Source organism: Lissotriton vulgaris, chromosome 9 (assembly GCF_964263255.1).
Source record: "Lissotriton vulgaris chromosome 9, aLisVul1.2, whole genome shotgun sequence".
Taxonomy (NCBI): Eukaryota; Metazoa; Chordata; class Amphibia; order Caudata; family Salamandridae; genus Lissotriton; species Lissotriton vulgaris.
This window is the reverse complement of record NC_141697.1, coordinates 324105584-324125004: the sequence shown is the minus strand read 5'-3', so window position 1 is coordinate 324125004 and position 19421 is coordinate 324105584. Positions and strand designations below refer to the sequence as shown.

Below are 19421 nucleotides of genomic sequence, written 5' to 3'. Positions count from 1 at the left end.
GTATTCAGAGCTTACAAAGGTATCATATCTGCGTCGTTGTTCTAGAATTATTTGAATTAATTTGGTACTTAAGCCTCTCCATCTATCCATCAGTAGTGCTTCTAGTGTCTCGTGTAAGGGGCCTGGATCGGAATAATGTTTTCTGTATTTAATGAGAAGGTGCTGAATCATGTATACACCTGCTAATTTCTGTTCGTCGGGGGAGAGGTTCAGAAATGTCTGTGCTACGGTATCATCATTATATATGTCTGCATTCTCGGCCCATGATACAGCTGATCGGGCTAGTTCTTGTTCATCCATAGAATTGAGTACATGGTACCCAACTCGATCTCGGAGCCGTTTATCAGTTTCCTGGAACTGATGCTCGGCAGAATTCGGATTTGTTAAGGCAGAGAAGAAAACTCTCTTGCTCTCCGGACGGACACCTTTCCTAAGGTAGTTTCCCCTACCTACATATGCTATAATGTCTGTAGATTTTCCTGATGTCTCATCTTCATTTTCTTCCTCGGAGGAAGCTTTATCAGTTTCTTCCTGGTGTGCAGTTAATACTGCCTTTCTAATTTTCTGGGACATAGCGGCTATGCAAGTCCCCTTGTCATGTTTTGCTTCTGCTATATTTTGGCCCCACTTGTTCAATACGTCTAATTCACTCTGATCTGTTCCGGGCCTGTCTCGTTCTCTTATTACACAATTAATGAAGAATCGTAATATCTGTTTTTGAATGTCAACTTTCTGTTTATACATGGCACCTTGGACACTGTCGGGGTCTTTCCCTGTCTGTATGAATTTGTATAGTCTGTCGAGGGCTTCCTGCATTCCCACACAGCATAACAAGCTATCGGTGGCAGATCTTAAGCGCAGTGATGCTAATACCATTAGATCGTCTGTTCCGGGTACTGGATCATATCTGCAGAACGACATCCTATCTTTCAATGCCTCAAGCCGGGATGAGTAGTGGGGAGACTGGAAAGGATTCTGTGTGTCTTTTAAAAGCAATCTGTGTGTCGGTGGCGGGGTCTGTAGACCCGCTGTCGCACCTCCTAAGGCGGATGCTTGGGCATTGTCTCTCCGCGGAGTCTGTATCTGAACGTGAACTTGTCGTTTAGGTGGATCAGGCAAACGTTGTTTCGGTAGGTCAGTCTTGAGTAGGGGAAGTGGCGGGGCTGGCGGAACAGGAGAAGTCTGTTGCGGTACCGGCGGAACGTGACCTGGGGGTGGAGTACCATCCCCGTCCCTGTCTGCAGGCAGGGCACGAACAGGCAGATTGGTGTAAGCTGGTGCTACATCATCTAGATAGGAATTTAGGAATATGTCTTTAGTAGTCTTGTGCATTACTTTAGTTGGAACCAATGGTGACGGCAAATTTTTCGGTATTTCTGAAATGGCGTCAGGGGTACCTTCGGCCAAAAGATACATGTTGTTCACTTGGCTATTTTGGGTACGATCTATTTGTTCTAATTTTACTCGAATTCCCTCAGTAACTAATTCGTTTTCTTGGGCCTTTTCTGATTCTTGAAGTCTGTCTTCTCTACGGAGTGCTCTTTCGGCACGCTTGCGTGATTCCTTACGCCAAAATTCTATGGCGTCTTTCTGAGACTGTCTGGCTTTCTTTTTCCGTAATATTTCTTCTACCTTTATGATGCACTCGGCATCCCATGTTCCGTTCACTGGCCATCGGTATCTTTCCTCTAGGTGCTTGGTGTAATCGGTCCATAACTCTAGATACAGGATGGCGTCTATGCCATGTTTATTGTACATAAAATTACCTGGAGTGTCCCTAGGGGGGATTGGAATCTCTTCCTCTAACATCCCTTTCCTAGTTCCTATCTGCTTTAACTTGTTGAAAAACGGCATTGTGCCTACTTGATACTGAAGTGCTTGATCCTTGATACTCAATGTCGACTGTAACTATTTATACAAGAAAACACAATAATGCACAAAAACAATCACATTCATACCACGACATTAATTTACAAAAACATTTAAAACATAGATGACTACCCCTCTATACTAGATGTACTGCTCAACAGTACAGATACACTGTTGTAACAGTGCAGAATTTCAGAAATTCGGAATACTAGATATACTGCTAAACAGTACAGATACACTGCCTAAAAACAGTGCAGACCGGACTTGCGTACCCAAACCCGTCTAGATACGACCCAGCAATGGTACTCACCGGGAAGCACGGAAAACAGAAGGCCTCGGAAAACTCGACTGGACTCGGCTCGGAACTTCGGAAAACTTCGGAAAACTTCGGAAAACTTCGGAAAACTTCGGAAAACTTCGGAAAACTGGTGGGCCTCTTCACACCTCGGACCTTGCTTCTTTCGGCTGGGCTCTGGTCGGGATCCTCCGCACTCCTCACCGCCTCGTCTGGGCACTGATTGCAGTCTTCGTCACCTCCGTGGGTCAGAGGGAGATGCAGGAAATCCTGCCGGTACACGTGTATTCCATCTAACTGATGGCAGGGGACACAGTATGCAACGCACCAACCGGCGCGTGAGGTGGGGGAGGGGTCCCTATTCGGGCGCCAAAATGACGTAAATAATTAATTTACTCTCTTAATTTCTATGCAGGTAAGTACTTAATCAATAATAACTCAATCAGAATGAAGGAAAACAGAGTCCGTGGTGTAAGAGTTTCTAAGGGTTTTATTCCTCATAAAGGAATCAGGATATCATGTTCTGACCACCACACAGGGTGTCAGAAGGGATAGATGAGCGCGCTCTCGTTTATTGACAATACATAGCTTATATACTTGATTTACATCATAATGTTCAATGTAAGAGGCGTAACAGCTGAGAGAAGACAAGATAACAGTATACACGTGGTATTAGTACATCATCAAGAGGCGTAAACTAGGCGTGAACTAGGCGTGAGTGCTAGAAACGTCACTGATAGGTGACGCAAGTGGGTGGCACCAAGGGGTGGTGCTAACAGAATGTTGCAATGTCAGCAGAAATCGGAAGCTTGGATGCGCGCGCAGCTGCATGACGTGTGATTGACGGGGTGCAGGGGGCTTGACATTTGCACTGACGGAAAGAGACAGAAGTCTGGCATGTCAGATCAACTTGTGCTTCTATCATATCTGATATCTGATGTTTAGGAACTAAGCTATCTGGGCAGAAAGGTCTCTAGAGCAGAAGCTATTCTATACTTGCTGTGAGTGCGTGTATAAGCGCCTGAGTGTCTGTATGAGAAGCGTGGGGCGAGGGGCCTTCCATGAAAGCATGGCAACGGAGGCTATGAATTACTTGCATAGAGACAGGTCGGCCCTTTAGCCCTGCAGCTGAGGAAGGATGTTTACTGAAACTAGCAGGCTGGAATGTATTTTCGGGGAGGGAAACAGATAACTCGAAGGTTATAGTCAATCTTGGCAGGCAGCAGGCTGAGCTGAGCACGGAGGGCCGCGCTAGAAGTAAGTCAGAGTTCACGGATACGGGGGCTGCTTGGGCAGGGGCCCTCGCAGTCAGAAGCCAGAAAAGAGGCTCGGTGGCAGAGATTCAGGGCCTACTTTCAGCCAGGCTGAAAAACGTAGGAGCACACTTCAAAAAGACGTTGGCATAGCATACTTAGGAACGGACCATCCAACCCATTCATGGTGGGTCTGAAAGAGGACAAGTTAACGTTGGACGCAAATGTATTTGCGTCTTCATAGCTGGTACAGGAGGGAAGTTACATGCACTTTAACTCGTACATGGAGTCGGTGGGGTACGCGCTAGGGAACATAACTTGACCATAAAATTTATATTACCTCACCTTCTGATTCATCAGTGGCTCAACAGCAACTGGCTAGAAGCCAGGATAACTTTATCATAAAAGAACTCAGGCACACTAATTCACTAATTAATGGGGTCATTTATTATTAGTACAATATAAACCTTTACACAGAACTGACAAAGACTATAGGTAGAACACACCGCTGAAAGAGAAAAGATTAAACATAACAGGAACACTCCGCTGAAAGGGAAAAGATTAGCAATGCAAAAGCCTAGGGAATAAAGATAAGATTAAGATGTAAGTGTGATTGGTTCAGACTACCTCACCTATTAGAAGGAAGATTTCTCTCTGCCTCTGGTGGGATTAGGGCTCTCTCTCTGCCTCTGGTGGGATTAGGGCTCTCTCTGTCTCTCCCTCCTTCACCACATCACCACGCCTCTGTTCCAATTGCTCCAGCTGACAGCCTTCTTTGATGCTCTCTGCACTGCTTTCTCTCTCCTCATCTTCAGCAATCGTCTGCCTTCTTTCTCCATTTAAGAACTGCACTCTATTCTGCAGCTCCAGCAGACATCCTCTCTCTCTCTGCAAGCTGTTCTGTGCTCCAAGCTGTTCTGAGCACCACGCTGCACTGCACTCCAAACTGAACTGAACTGCACACAAGCTGGAATGAACACTCCTCCTCTCCTGTAGCTCGCTAATATGGAAGCTTGTCCTTTCATGGAAAGTTACGGCCAGTAACCTGCCGCCCACCAAATTCTTGTACCTCCCCGTACCAAGGACACGTTCCCAGCTGGCCAGCCTGAAGTTGTGTCTTCGGAGTGGAGAAAAATACATTCCTTCGATAGGGGCCAGCCTGAGCCGGTTCTCTCCAAGCGAACAACAGCCTTAACTATAAACTTTGCCTTTGCCCTGAAAAGCCTCTCAGCTTCATCAAGATGGAGTCCCTCTAGCTCTAGGCCTGTAGGCCTGAAAGGGATAAATGCCCCTTAGCTCTGTCAGAATACCTACATAAACCATACCAATGTGTCTAATATGTCAAAGCCAATAGGCAATAGACAGGTTAAAGTCAAGAATAAAGGCATATTAAGCAGCTATCCTCTTCTAGGTCTGGAAAAAGGGCTTAAAAGGGCCAACACAGGCTAAGAATACCTATACTAGATGCGAGCAAGATTAATGATCTATATCACTGCTAAATAAAGCCAAAAACGCTGCCATTACAAGATGAAGGGGTGAAAAAATAAACAAAGCCTTGTTAACCTGTTATTGGTCTTTTAAAGACCTGTGAAGTACTCTGGTGCAGCTGCGATAATCTCCAAAACTGTCTGTGTGTTTGTGCGCTGGGAAGCTGTCTCAGCCCAGGCACACACACACACAGACAGCCCTTTGAGCCCAATGTGCGCGCCTGCCTTCAAGCCTTCACTGGGAGGGCCAAGGCTCCTGTTTGGGTGGGCCAGGCTCATGTTTGGGTGGGCCTGGCCCACCCGGCCCTCTCGCTAGAACCGGGCCTGATTATAATGGAATTCAAATAAAGTAAAAACATGACTGGGACAGCACATCACACATGGACCTCGGAAATATGCTCAGGCTGCAGGCAACGGCTCGAATACTTGGGGTAATGACAAACTCTTTTCGAGGTTGATAATGGAAGTGATACCTGGTATTTACGAAATCTTGATTCCATGGCAATTTATGTACAGTACTTACCGGTGTTCTAAGAGATTTATCCCCCGCAGCTTCTAGTACTTGGCTGGGTAACGAGAAAGTAGTTTATAATATGTCAACCTGTATCCGACCATCTGGTACAGTGAGAAGATATTGTCAAGTAGTCTGTGCTGGTCCATGTAGTACCTTGTGGACGGTGTGGAGTCTTTACATGTGTTCTCATTCTCACCGTAAGCCGCTAGAGTTGTTTTAGAGCTGGAGCGTTATAGTGTGTTTTTGGGCCTTTGTTGTTTGATCACGGATTTGGCTCAGATGCCTGTGCTGATACTAACACAATGAGCCAGGTCCTGGCTCACTCCAGCTAAGATCCAAGCAATCATATGTTATATGGTCTACAAGTGTGTTTGGGGGGAGTAGGGGCGCAATGTATTAGGTATGGGATTGGGGGAGTGTTGAATTGAGTTTTGCTGGACTGAGGGTGATTGGCCCTACATACAGCTGTTGTTCTTGGATCAGAGAGCTTGCTTTTTTGCATCCAGACCTGGACATTTGCCAAGGGATCCCGATTTGTTGTCAATCCCTCTGTTAGACCTGTCAACCTTAGGGTGGTCTCCCCTACATTTTTGCCCTTTTTGCCTCCCATTTTTACCTTATCTTTTGTTGGACTTAGGACTCTGGGCTCCTCACCAAAGCTAAACAGTGCTGAGATGCAGGTGCTCTCCCCTAAAGTGAGGCTGGCATATCTGCCACAAGCCACTGCTACCGCAGTAAGGCTAATCCTCCATAGGCTAATATTGGGAACCTCTCCTTATGGGATAACTTCTGACAGGAACCTAATACGTCTGTCATGTTTGGTCTTGTTGGACTCGGAGCGGGGAACCCTTTCCAGTGATATATAGGGTTTGGGCATTACTACGCTAGGGACCCCACTTTTATAAAGTGGACCTTTTCCTGCCTACACTTAGATTAGGCTCTGCAGACTCCCCCTCCCCACTGCATACTGATAGCCTGCCTGGGTTGGGAGGTGGGAGTGGTGATTCACACCTTCTTCCCAGGGATGAGCTGTGATGGGCGGCCCACTGTAGCCTTAACGGCCTGTCTCTCATCACTGTGACAGCTAGGTCAGGGATGGCAGGGAACATACCAGAACTCGGCCCCCAGAGACTTCCACCACTTTCAAGCCCCTGAACTGTAGAATATTTAAGGGAGGGTCCTGACCTCACATTCTTGTTACACTGCTGGACCTGGAAGAATCCCTGCTGGAGTGAGGACTGCTGCGCAAGAGGATTGCCACTGGGAAGGAGGCTGACTGCTCCAAGGAACTGCTGCCCTACAACCTGCTGAGCTGCCCTACTGTCTGCTGATCCTGCCCTGCATGGGAGACTGCAACATCACCACCAGAGTGTCGCCACAACATCCCAAAGGAACTACTTTTCTTTGAACCACATTTTAAAGAGGCTTCAACCTTTTAAAGATTGCCTTTTTGGGACTGCACCGTTTTTAAGCTAAAGGAAACTACCTGTCCTTGGACCACAGCGTTTTAAAGACTGCCCTTTGGAACAGCAACAACACTCTCAAGATTTGCCCTGCAACGCTGTGCCTGCCCTCAGCACTGCTTGCCCCGTGATCCTCCCGAGGGCTCTGTGATTGCCTCTGCTTCTGGCGCAAGCCGACTGAAACTGGCCCTGAGGTCACCGCCACTGGGACCGGAGCGCGCTGTGTAGCGCTGAGAAGCGAAGCGCTGTGTGGCAGGAGGCTCCGTTGTTGCCCCGGACTTGGAGGCACTGTTAAGCGCTGGGCTAAAGGAGCGCTGTGTGGCCGTGACCCCCACCCGTGCAGCGCCTGCTGAGCCCGAGGCCCCAGGGGGAGAGGAGCCTTGCACCCGCGCCCGCAACCACCACCCCAGGTAACGCCTCAGTGTAACCAGGCTGCTGCGAGGGGGCGGGGTGCGGGTTGGCCGGGTACCTGGAGTGTGAGGTTTGTGCTTGGCTGTGAACCGTCCTTCACTGACCGGCCTACGGGGGCATAATTACTTGGTAATTGACACTGGGGCATTTTTTAACATTACCAGCAGCGCCTAGGCAGCTGCACTTCCTACACTGGGAGCATCATTTGAGAGGAACACTTATTACGCTACAAGGGAACTTTGGCCTAAGAACCTTCCCTCAGTGAATTTTGACCATAAGAACCTACCTCAAGTGAACTTTTGCCATCCAAGGACACTGTGAGAAAGACATTACCAGCAGGAGCCCTTGGCATACCTGAGCTTTTGGCGATTTGATCAAGCCTGGGAACTGGATTCATTCTTATTGGTTATTGATCTTGCTTGGAAACTGGAATCCTTTTTATTATTGATCAGGCCTGGGAACTGGATTCATTCTTATTGATTATTGATCTTGCTTGGAAACTGGAATCCTTTTTATTATTGATCTTGCCTGGAGCTGGATTTACCTGCTTTTGGTTCTCGCATATCTTTTAGATAAAGAAATTCTTATTCTTATACAAAACTGGTGTGGTGTTCCTTTTGTGAGTGTTTTTACGGTGTCATCTCCGTTGTGTGTTGCAAAAATACTTTACACTTTGCCTCTGGAGTTACGCCTTTGCTGCTCTGCGCCAAGCTACCAGGTCGGAAGTGGTGGTCCCTACTTGGACTGGGGTGCATACCGCTGCCAACTAGAGACCCCGGTTCTAACACCCCCACATCCATCTTAGACTTTTAAGTGGATCTGTGTAGTGTTGTTGTTCTTATCAAAGTCGTTTTATAGGAGTACAGTTTGAGCCAGTGTGCTCATCGTAAATGGCCAAGGAGAGCGGTGAACTTAAAAGTGCTCAGCACACGGGCTTGAGGGTCTTCAAGAAGGAAAATAATTTAATCTGCAGGGCGCAAATATCCAACATTGATTTAAACTGACCACAATGATGCCCTCCATGCATTTCACCTTCTCTCAGTTTAGAAGGACTTCATGAACAATGGTGTTGAATGCACACAGAGCCAGTGTGTAGTATCAGGGTGCATTTCTTCCTAGGGCCTTTGGCAGCGTTATATCCTTTTGATTTCTAGGTTAATTGTGCAGGTTCCTTGCCTTTCTAGGACGGTAACTACAATTTGGTTTGTGTTTGATGTCCTGCGTCGTATATGTTTTTGGGCTATGGGTATTCTGTGCTAATGTTTGCCACCATGTTCAAGGTACGCACTTTGGCTTTTCTGAGGACCTGTTTAAGGATGGCAACCAGGTTCAAGCAGAAGCCCTTGCCTTATGGTGCCCATGCTAGAGATTCATGGGTTACTGTGCTGTTGGTGGCTTACAGAGCAGCACTTGGAAGCAAATTTATGACACTTTTTGATTTGGAGTTTACAATAGCAAAAGCGTTTTTGGCCTTGGGCAAAACACGTCCTTCCACTCTGGGTAAGGAACACCTCACTTTCCATAATATTTTTGGGTTTTAGCACCATAAAGGGGACTGCATTCCCTCATGGGTTTAAGCAGTGTACAAATAAACTTCACGTGACCACACTCCAATAAAAAAAAATGAAACCTCGAGAATTGATACCAGCTAGCCCCACAGGAATGGTGACTAAAACAAATGGGAGGAATTCCTCTTCATTAGACAGGGAAAAAACATTCTTCTGATTGCAAACATATTTCACCCCCCTCCAATATTGTGAAACTTCACCCCTGATTTAAGAGAGTTGCATATGCCTGCTTTTAATACATTTGCTTTGTACATCGCCTATTACATCAGTGATTACAGTTAAACGCTCAGGACAGTTATACACTGAAGACTATAAACATACATGACTTTCTCAGATCAGCATTTCTTGAACAAGCTAAAAGTCAAACGCTAAAAATAGAAAAATGGTTTGTTTTTGAAGAGAAATATTTTGATGCTGATAACATTTTCCTCTTACTTTCAGTGTAAGCTATTGGAGCAGCGACTGGAGCACTCAATGTTGTTTACAGAGTATGAAAATATTCAGAAAAAGCGAGTGGACGGTGGGGAATGCTCAACGGCCCGGCTCCCAGAAAATGCTGAACGAAACCGATACCAGGATGTGCTGCCCTATGATGACTGCAGGGTGGAGCTGGTGCCAACCAAAGAAAACAACACTGGCTACATCAATGCCTCGCACATAAAGGTAAATTCTGGGGTAGGGCACCTCAATCTTAGGCAAGGGAAGGAAAAACATCTGCCAAAGATGATGGAACCTCAGGTGCCCCATCTAGTGTAAAAGAGCTGGCCCAATGTTTCTCAATGTGTTGTGTTTCAACGGGGTATACCCTGAAAACAACCTGGCCTGGGTCATGGAGTAAGTACGTTAGAGAGGGGTCAGTGTTTGTTCAATTCAAACAAAAGACATTACAAAAGTGTCAAAACCAGTTCAGAAATTCAAGAATTCAAAAGTTCACCACAATTCTATTTGACAGAAAATTCTTATTTAATAAGCATAAAGGTTTGGAGATTCAAAATCTATTTTCGTAACTCCAAATGAATAAATCAAAACACCTGATTTCAAAAATTCAAAAATGCATAAACAACTCTTGTGGTTCAAAGTCATCTGTATCACATTAATATTTTGGAATACTGTATCGTGCTCTCAGTGAGAAGGAAAACGGAAGGGTATTTGGGTAAGATGGGGGTGATGAGATAGGTGAAGGACTGGGTAAAGGTGGTGTGACAATAACACAATCACATTACAATACAGGAAGACCTTTACAGTCTAATATAATCCGTAGTTCCCTAAGTCTCTTCATACATAGGATAGGTTAATCAATTTAATTCACTCCTATGCATAGCATCTTACCCAAATACCCTTCCTTTTCCCTTCTCACTGAGAGCATGATGGCTGGTGAAGGACAAGTCAAAAACGGACAGATGTTAATGAGCTTAGTGCTATATATTTAACCAACAGGTCCCAGGTTCGAATCCTACCTGGTTAGAGTAAGCTGTTGATCCGTCTGAGATAGATAAAATTATTACTAATTTTGGTGTGCACAATCTATAAATCAACCGTATTCTCTTTAGTATTACAATGCCAATCAAATTCCGTAGCAGAGGGTTAGAATGGTTAAAAATGAAAAGCGAACAAAGGCTCCTCGGCTGTTCCTACGAACTTGGCCAGCACTAGCTTTCAATCTTCGTCACATTTATTTAGTGTGCATGCAGAATAAAACAAATGATTAAATTACATTTCAGGGTAACATTATTTTTAATCAATTATTCAATCAGTGAAAATATTTACATTCATGTCCTCTATTTTGTTAACTTTTTTTATGGTTCATAAAATGTGTTTTGTGATTCTGAATGCAACTATACATAATCTGCTACAATGTTTTGAGCATACCCCGTACAAAATGTATTGCAAAAATGCAGTCTGACAAGTGCTAAAATCTCTTTAGAGCCTTAGATGTACATATTACCTTGTTACCTTGTAGTGCAGCACAGCTGTCTTTCTGCATTGGTACCCTGTGGTAAGTACTTTGAGAAATATTCACACTGTGTGTGCACATGTGCAAATCAGAAATGGTTGTGTGGTAAACCCATTTAAAACATCTTTCTCTCTCCATCATAAAGTGCAGAGTGAGGAAAATCACAAAAACACTCTTTGTGTAACTGTCGTTAAAAATGGGCTTGATGGTGAAAAGGAACCGGAGGGGCAAGTGGACTTAAATGCAGTTTATTCAAAAGCACCAGCATCATTTAGGAAAATGAGCAGAAGTTACATAGGGAAGAGGAAATTTAGTGAAAATCTCAAGGATGAGGGAACCCAAAGAGATACATGGATCCAAACAGGAGAGGGAAAAACCATATAGAAATTTATATTCAAAATACTTTTTGTTCATCAGCCTTACGTAACTCTAAATCCTGGACTTTGCATGCGAACCTCTCACAGGTTTACTTGATGGTGACCATTAGTGCGGCTTTAATGGGATATGAATTCTTCTCCCATAATACTCCATTGGGTTTTATTGTAGGAGAGGTACTGGGAAAAGTCGATTGGTATGCAACAATTTTCAAAAGGGGAGCCATCACCAATGTCACTTTGGAATAAAGAGGTGTACTCTACATACCTTCTCAGTCCCTAAAAAAAACTGCAGACAATGACCTATTCTGAACCTCCACCCACTGAGCAGATTAGTCAGAAGATAAAGGCTCAACATCACAACTACCATATGTGATTCTACTGATGCAATACATTTAAAGGATGCTTATTATCATGTCCCCCTATGCACCGAAGACACACATAAATATATTTTATGGAATGTTCAACACATTGCCAGTTCATGGTTGTGCCTATAGGTCTTCACCAATGATGTTAACATGTTTCTGATGAATACTTCTACTCTGACCACGGATTACTCACATTTTTAATTACTCCCAGATGCCAGACCGGATCCAGAACTTTTTCAAGTAAGTGCTCCCACATGTTGATAGGTGACACCATCAGACTCCGTGGTGGCCCTGTCCCCACCTTCATAAGTAACATGCAACAGCCTTATTCAGATGCCACCCCGGCATGCTGTTTTTAGTTTCTTTTACTTCTGCACTCTAAAATGTTGATCCAGAGCTCTGTTCCTTAAGTCTGTTGATGATTTGCCGGCCCCATAAACATCTTTTATTGGACTTTCTGCTGGGAAAATGTCTCACCTGAAGACCACAGGCTTCCAACCATGCTCCACATGCACAAAGCACATACGTTTGCATTGGGTCAAAATATGATTCAAAGTTATGCGACAAATGTTACCTTATGTATCTTAAGGCCAGTCCGGAGGAGGTGATGAAACCATAAATCACCCAGCACAAGAAATAAGGCCATTCGTGTTCCAAGTCTAAGGGTCGTAGCTGATCCAGGTCAATGTAATCTGGTATGTCCATGATTAAGTCAAAAGACAAGCCTCTGCTCCAGCACATGAAGCTTAGGTGAGAGTCTTGACCTGCTACTCGTGCTCCAAGGAAAGATCACTCAGTTTACACTCCAAGGGCCTGACTCCACTTCAGTTTTCTGACTCCAAACCCGTTCCCCAGCTGGGGCAGATGCACCTCAAATTTCCCGCCCATTCCTAACTCCGCAGCGGGTCAAAGCCTTCAAAGAGGCTTTGCTGCAGCCTTATCAGAAGATTCTGGGTCCCTTTTCCCTATGGGGCTCCTTTGGCCCCATGGATCTGTCAGGGCACTGCAGTCAGACTTCCTGTTCCGGGGCCGGCTCCATCTGACCATGTTAGGCATCCTCCTGGCTCCCTGCCACCGCAAGACACACCCCTACAAGTGTTAGAGGCCATACCATCTCAAGCCTATTATGTGTTGGCCTCTGCTCCGGGGATGCCAGTTGTGGATCCATCACCCACTGCCTTTTTTGGATCCAAATTGAGTTTGACCAGATCCCAGCCAGTGTTTCGCTATGAGATCACTACGGCACATCCTTTGATGTGGAAACATTATGCAGTTGTGTCTGTGCCTTGAAGTATGTACTAATTACAGCTTGAGGACACTTTTGGGTGCGATTCAGATGCAATTCAGGGAATTCAGAATGCCCTACATGACAATGATGGTGTAGAGGTGGTTTTGACTATTTGCTACCTTCTCACTATACTGATGCTGGTCTGTAGTTGAATGTCCAGCATCTCAGTAGCCTTGATACCTCCTCTGATATAGAATTTGACACCTCATTGGGACCGCTGATGGGAGAAGGTCTAGGTTTTGCTGTGGTGGCCTGTAATGATGCAGGAACTGCAGTTACCTACTGTGGAGACCAAAGAAGATCTGCTTACAGAAATCTTTTAGTCTGGGTCTTCCACTTCAGTGCCCTTGTTGCCCTTCAATGAAACAGTGACAAAGGCCTTGCCAGCAGCTGGACCAAAGCTGTGTTTGGCACCACCAGTGAGTTACCACATTGGGAAGCAATGGTAACCCAGTATTTTTGCCAGAGCAATGTAGCACCTGACACCCAAGAGTTTTGTGGTTTATGCTTCGGCCAGCAAAACGAATTTGAGTGTCTTCTCCCCTTGTGATAGTGAATAGAGTTGCATTGATGCATTAGGCAAGAGGGTTTTCCTCTCTCATAGCTAGACTTTGAGATCTCTCAAAGCAGTTTGCTTGTTAGGATACTAAAATCGTGCTCTTTTAGTGCATGGTGATCGTTGTGAGCAAATTCTTGGCCAGTCTCCGGGAAGAGTTCTGCACTACCTTTGCTTAGGTAATCCATGATTGGAAAGATACAACAAAACATATTTTATGAGCTGGGTTGGCCACTGCAGACTGTGTTGGCTGCACTATGGGCATCAGTTTGATGATTCAGCATCATACTTGTATGCACACCAAAAGCTTTTCCAGGGACATGTAGGCGTCCAACATAGACATGCCGTTTGTTGCATCCAAGCTGTTTCATGACCAGAGCGACTAAGTCTTCGTAGCAGTTCCAAGACAGCTGTACTTCAGCCTGAATTTTTGGGAAATCTGTAGTCTGTCAGTCCTGGGAACTGCTTTACCCCATATCCAACCATCCCAGCTTGTGCAAAAAACTGTACTTTTTTTTGTGCTTTTTTTTCTACTCCTGATGGTGTGGTGGATGCAGAGGCTATGGACACCAGAAAGGTCAGTCTTCTTTCTTGTCATCTGCAGCGACCGCTGACAAGCCACTCCGACTCCCCCTACAATGGTCACATGCAGCCAATAGAGGGCAGAATACATTTTTCTATCTGACTGGCTTGCATCTACTTACTCCCCCTTCTGTTTCTACCATTTCTGTTGAGACATTTGCAGGTCATGCCACCATTCTTGTGAAGGAGGTTCATTCATTGCTGGTAAAGGGGTGCTAACGTTTCCATAGACTCCATTATGAGTTTTTCTCTAATGATGCTTACGTAAATTCTGATGCCGGTCAGGAAGAGCTGGGCTTAGATCATCCTGAATGCAACAAACTGGGCTTGGATGGTCTGGTACTCTAAACTACAGAGTTTGTGCATTTTTCCTCTACTAAGTCATCCTCTTCAGAAGGACTACCGTACCACAATAGAACATGGTTCTTCATCTGAACCTCCACAACCAATACCTCTACATGTGGAGATTGTGTGGAACCAAGTTAGTGATTTTGACTTCACTGCAGAGGAGATGGATGTTCTCTATTGCCATCCTTTCACCAAGTTGATCTATTATCGCCACTTGTCAGAATTTGTGGCTTGGTGTGAGGACCGTCTGGTCTATCTGGTGCTAATGAAGCTTACTGAAGTACTTCTGTTTGTTCTTTTTTTGGCTCTGCAAGGTTTTTCTGTGGACAGCATTGTATGTTATTTGTAGGCTTTCCTGTTTTCAGTTTCTATTTCTAGTAAATTCTGGTGGGGGGTTTTCAGTGTTTTAAAAACCTTAAAAAACAGTGGTTCTCAGCTGTTAACACATTTTCGCGCCATTAAAACAACAGAAACAGTATTTTTCCGGTGTTTATGGAATGTTTCGCTTTTATTATTGCTTGCTTTCTGCACTGATTGTGCATGTGTATAGACAGTGTGTGTACAGGGTATATGAGATCCAAATATATTTTTACAAATCAAACTTACTGTAGTACACCATACAATACTTCTTTAATGTGTATTGGGTCATGCGCACTTAGTCTTTCCTTCCCATGTAAACATTTAGCTGTGAAAAGTCCCTGTTAACCTCAGAACTTGAGACGGGCAATACCAAAACAGCCAGTACACATTTTGCTAACTCTGGCCACTGACACAGCTTGCCATGCCAATACTGATGCACCTGAAGATTGTGATTCTCTAGGATGGATTGCGCAACATATGTGTTGAACTGGCTGCATGTGCCCTCAGTTATTGAAGCAGTCATTTATGAAGCAGTCCGGAGAAAATTTCCCTTTATGGAAGGGATCTAGAACTTGTGCAGAGTACCTCAGTGAGACTTCATTGACTTCAAATGCCCTGGTTAGTGAAGGGACATTTCTATGCATCATTGCAAGCCATTTCTCATGCACTGTAAAAAATCAAATTTCCTGTATTGCTCCTCAAGATTTCTTTGCTTACCAAGTGGCAAGAATTCTAACATGGAACATGTTGTTGTGCCAAAGTCACTAAAAGTTTCACCCAGCTTACTCTCAAGGAGATGTTTCACATCTACACCAGTTATGCTGAACGCCTGGTAGACTAGGGTGCTTTCAGACTCTAGTTTTTTTAGGTCTCGCCTACGACGAACGCGCTGAAAGCGCGTTCTCGCAGCGAGAACTATAGTCAGCGTCTCAGCAGTCTGAGAACGTCGAAGGGAGACAAAATCTGGCCGCGCGCAGCATTTCCCCATAGGATAACGTTGTGCGCGCGGCCAGGTCTTGTCTCCATGGCATGGCAGACCGGATCGCATTGCGCGCCTCTCTGGAATGCAGGGGGAGTCTGCAGAGAGGCGCGCGGCGCTGATAAACAGGCTGGCTGCAGACGCTGTGGTGCGGCACCGATAAACAGGCAGGCATTGCTTCCTCCCGCCCGCTGTCCGTGTCCCGCCCGCTATCCGTGTCCCGCCCGCTGTCCGTGTCTTGTCTTTATTGAGACTGTGGCGGCCGCTTGTGTGCAGTGCCATAATATATGCGAGAACTATGGCATAGCAAATATCAGGAATGGTTTCTGCACATAGGGTGGTTCTAAAACTTCTTTTCAGGACTTCTTGCATGTCTGTTCCCTCCCTTTGGCGAGGTTTTAAATGTAGTTTGAAATGTAATTTCCACAATGCGCATTTGTCATTCTACTGTAGACGCGCTTTTGATCTTTGAAGCTATCGTTTCACTACTGACGCGCGCGTCATTCTCTGTTGCGGGTTAACATGACTTCAGCATAGAGAGCTTCTACTGCACGGCAAGGTTTTAAATGCTGTTCCCGCAACTGTCAATCTACTGTAGACGTACTTTTGATAATTGAAGCGCGGTTCGATCTCTGTTGCGGTTTATCACAGCTTCAGCACAGAGAGGTTCTACCGCACGGCGAGTTTTTATATGCAGTTCCCACCTTTGTTAATTTAAAGCACTTTTACTATAGAGGCGGGTTAGATAATTGACATTTGATCTCTGTCGCGGGTTAACACGGCTGCAGCACAAAGAGCTTCTACCGCACGGCGAGTTCCCGGACCAAGCGACCCTGCAATTGGTTCATGTGATGCAACAAGTGGAAGTGCGGTGTTTGTTCACTTCACACCAGTCTGCTCTGCACCCCGAGAGTTCTGCCAGAGGCGCGATGCAAGCTTCCCCCAGATGGTCAGCTGACAAGCAACAAACTTCCCGATCACCGGAATTGTACCGATTTCATCACTGTAGCGCCTCGAACCCCTAGCTACAAGGTGGTGGCGAGCTCTTTACTGCACCAGGACAATCAGTGCACACGCAGCCACTCCCCCCAGCACAGGACGGAATCCTCCCGGGAAGTCGCGAAGATTATTTCCAAACACCAGAAGCTGCACAACAAAGTAACCCATAAAACAATCCACAGGCAGTATCCCAAGAAAGCAGCCGGGGTTTGCACAAACGTCTGCCAACCATCTCCCACTGCATTCTCTCTCTTCTTCAAACTCCTTGGGCGATGAATATGCTTTCATGCATTTTGTTTTCCTTTTCCACAGTTTTTGCTTGGCAGATTTCTGTCCACGGTGGGGAGCCGCCTCTTGGCGCCTGTGAATCAGCAGATCTTCTTATCACTTTCTTTTCTATCTTTCTTCTATTTCTCATCTCCTTTCCCTTGATCCTCCTGTCTCTCTATTTCAGAATTGTTAACTTCTCCGCCTCTCTAGCCCTTCTCTCTCTCGTAGTGTTCCACCTATTTTAATTCCACTCTTGCCTGTTCTTTGTGTGGAATATATGCTGCCTACTTTCTCTCAGCTTTTTCTCGGTGTCTCTGCTTTCAGCGACCGCCCTACCTTCATTCTGTCCTACCTGTTCACTGACCCCTCCTCCTTCCTTAGCTGCTCGTGCCTGGTTCATCTGTGTTCCATTACAGATACTGTTTTGCTTTCTCAATATTCCCTAGGTTAAAATCCAAGGAAGAGAGCGATGCAGTGAGCTTTTCTAAGTCTGCCCACTTCCCACCTCCCAGCGACAGCTCCTGCCAGAGAGGTGTGTGTGGGTGTTGGAGCTATGTGGGAGTCGGGAATTTTAATTCGATGGCAGGGTTTATCTGCCTTTGTAGTTGTTCGCGTTTTTTTCTTCTTTCTGTCTTCAAGGGTTCCTTTTGACAGAGCCTAGGAGAGGCAAAACAAATCCCTCCAGACAAGCTGGGAAAGGAGTCATCTGTCCTCCCGAGAAAAGGTCTCAGGTTGAGGTTTTCGGGAGATACCTTGAAGAAAGACTGCTGTAGCACCTACAGATAAAGGGGCACTGTTAAGTGAACTGTGAAGAAAACTGTGCATGCCTACGGCGCGCACACCTGCCCTCCTTCCCTTTAACCTCTCTCTTGTGTCATCTGTTATCCATTTTGGTGTAACCTTTGAGCCTGCTAAAGCTGCTCAGTTGGTTTTCTTCTAAACAAAAATAAAAAAATACACTCGCACCGCACGCACACGTTTCTGGTCAGAAAGCTGCCTTCTGGACTTTTTGGTTCCATCCACCAGGGCACACAGAATCTGGTCGGCTCACATTTACCCATTGTCTCCCTTCACTTTGATAGCACAAAACCTGTGTGCGTTTTCACAGTCACCTAAAAACTGTTTGTGTTGCATGACGAAGTTGCTTTAAAATGTACCTTTTAATGTATTAATGTTTGTCCCTTTCATAAATAATACTAAGATGCATTACTCAACTGAAAGGTTTGTTGTTTAAAAAACAGCACTCACGTAACTGCTGCATCCGTATATCATTTTTAACGTAAACATTTTGATGCAAACACGTGGCAACCATGTTTAGTCCCCCCCCCTTTATGACACATTCACCCTCTCTATCTATCGCCTTCTCTCTCTATCGCCCTCTCTCTATCTATCGCCCTCTCTCTCTCTATCACCCTCTCTCTCTCTATCGCCCTCTCTCTCTCTATCGCCCTCTCTCTCTCTATCGCCCTCTCTCTCTCTCTATCGCCCTCTCTCTCTCTCTATCGCCCTCTCTCTATCTATCACCCTCTCTCTCTCTCTATCGCCCTCTCTCTCTATCGCCCTCTCTCTTTATCGCCCTCTCTCTCTCTATCGCCCTCTCTCTCTCTATCGCCCTCTCTCTATCTATCGCCCTCTCTCTATCTATCGCCCTCTCTCTCTCTATCGCCCTCTCTCTCTCTATCGCCCTCTCTATCGCCCTCTCTCTCTCTATCGCCCTCTCTCTCTCTCTATCGCCCTCTCTCTCTCTCTCTCTCTCTCTCTCTCTCTCTCTCTATCTATCACCCTCTCTCTCTCTATCGCCCTCTCTCTCTATCGCCCTCTCTCTCTCTCACCCTCTCTCACTCGCCCTCTCTCTCTCTATCGCCCTCTCTCTCTCTATCACACTCTCTCTCTATCGCACTCTCTCTCTTTCTATCGCACTCTCTCTATCGCACTCTCTCTATCGCACTCTCTCTCTATCGCACACTCTCTCTATCGCACTCTCTCTCTCTATCGCACTATCTATCTATCGCACTCTCTCTCTCTATCGCACTCTTTCTATCTATTGCACTCTCTATCGTTCGCTCTCTCTCTCTATCGCTCTCTCTCTATCGCGCTCTCTCTATCTATCGCGCTCTCTCTATCTATCGCACTCTCTCTATCTATAGCACTCACTCACTCTATCGCACTCACTCACTCTAACTATCTATCGCACTCACTCACTCTATTTATCTGTCGCACTCACTCACTCTATCTATCTATCGCACTCACTCTATCGCATCACCACAGCATCACTCAGGGGCACCAGAACATCACTATGCACTGCCACAGCATCACTGAACGCCACAGCATCACTCAGCGCCACCATTCAACAACAACTGGTTCAAATATGTTCTCTCAATGTTTCAAGCTTTATTACAAATGTCACAAAAAGATTTACTCCAGTGTTGGAACTTTCATAGATTCCCATTGCTTGTATCATTCCCCGTCGTCGGAATGGGAGC

At 45.6% G+C, this 19421-nt stretch overlaps 1 protein-coding gene across 2 annotated transcripts in view; it reads left to right on the top strand.

Moving 5' to 3' along the window:
• Positions 1 to 19421, top strand: part of PTPN21 (protein tyrosine phosphatase non-receptor type 21) — a 369019-nt gene that overhangs the window by 272767 nt on the left and 76831 nt on the right. For both annotated transcript variants that reach the window (XM_086937623.1, XM_086937622.1), the window contains one exon: positions 9302 to 9523. In XM_086937623.1, coding sequence (XP_086793749.1) covers positions 9302 to 9523 — 222 coding nt within the window. The remainder of the gene's footprint in view (positions 1 to 9301; positions 9524 to 19421) is intronic.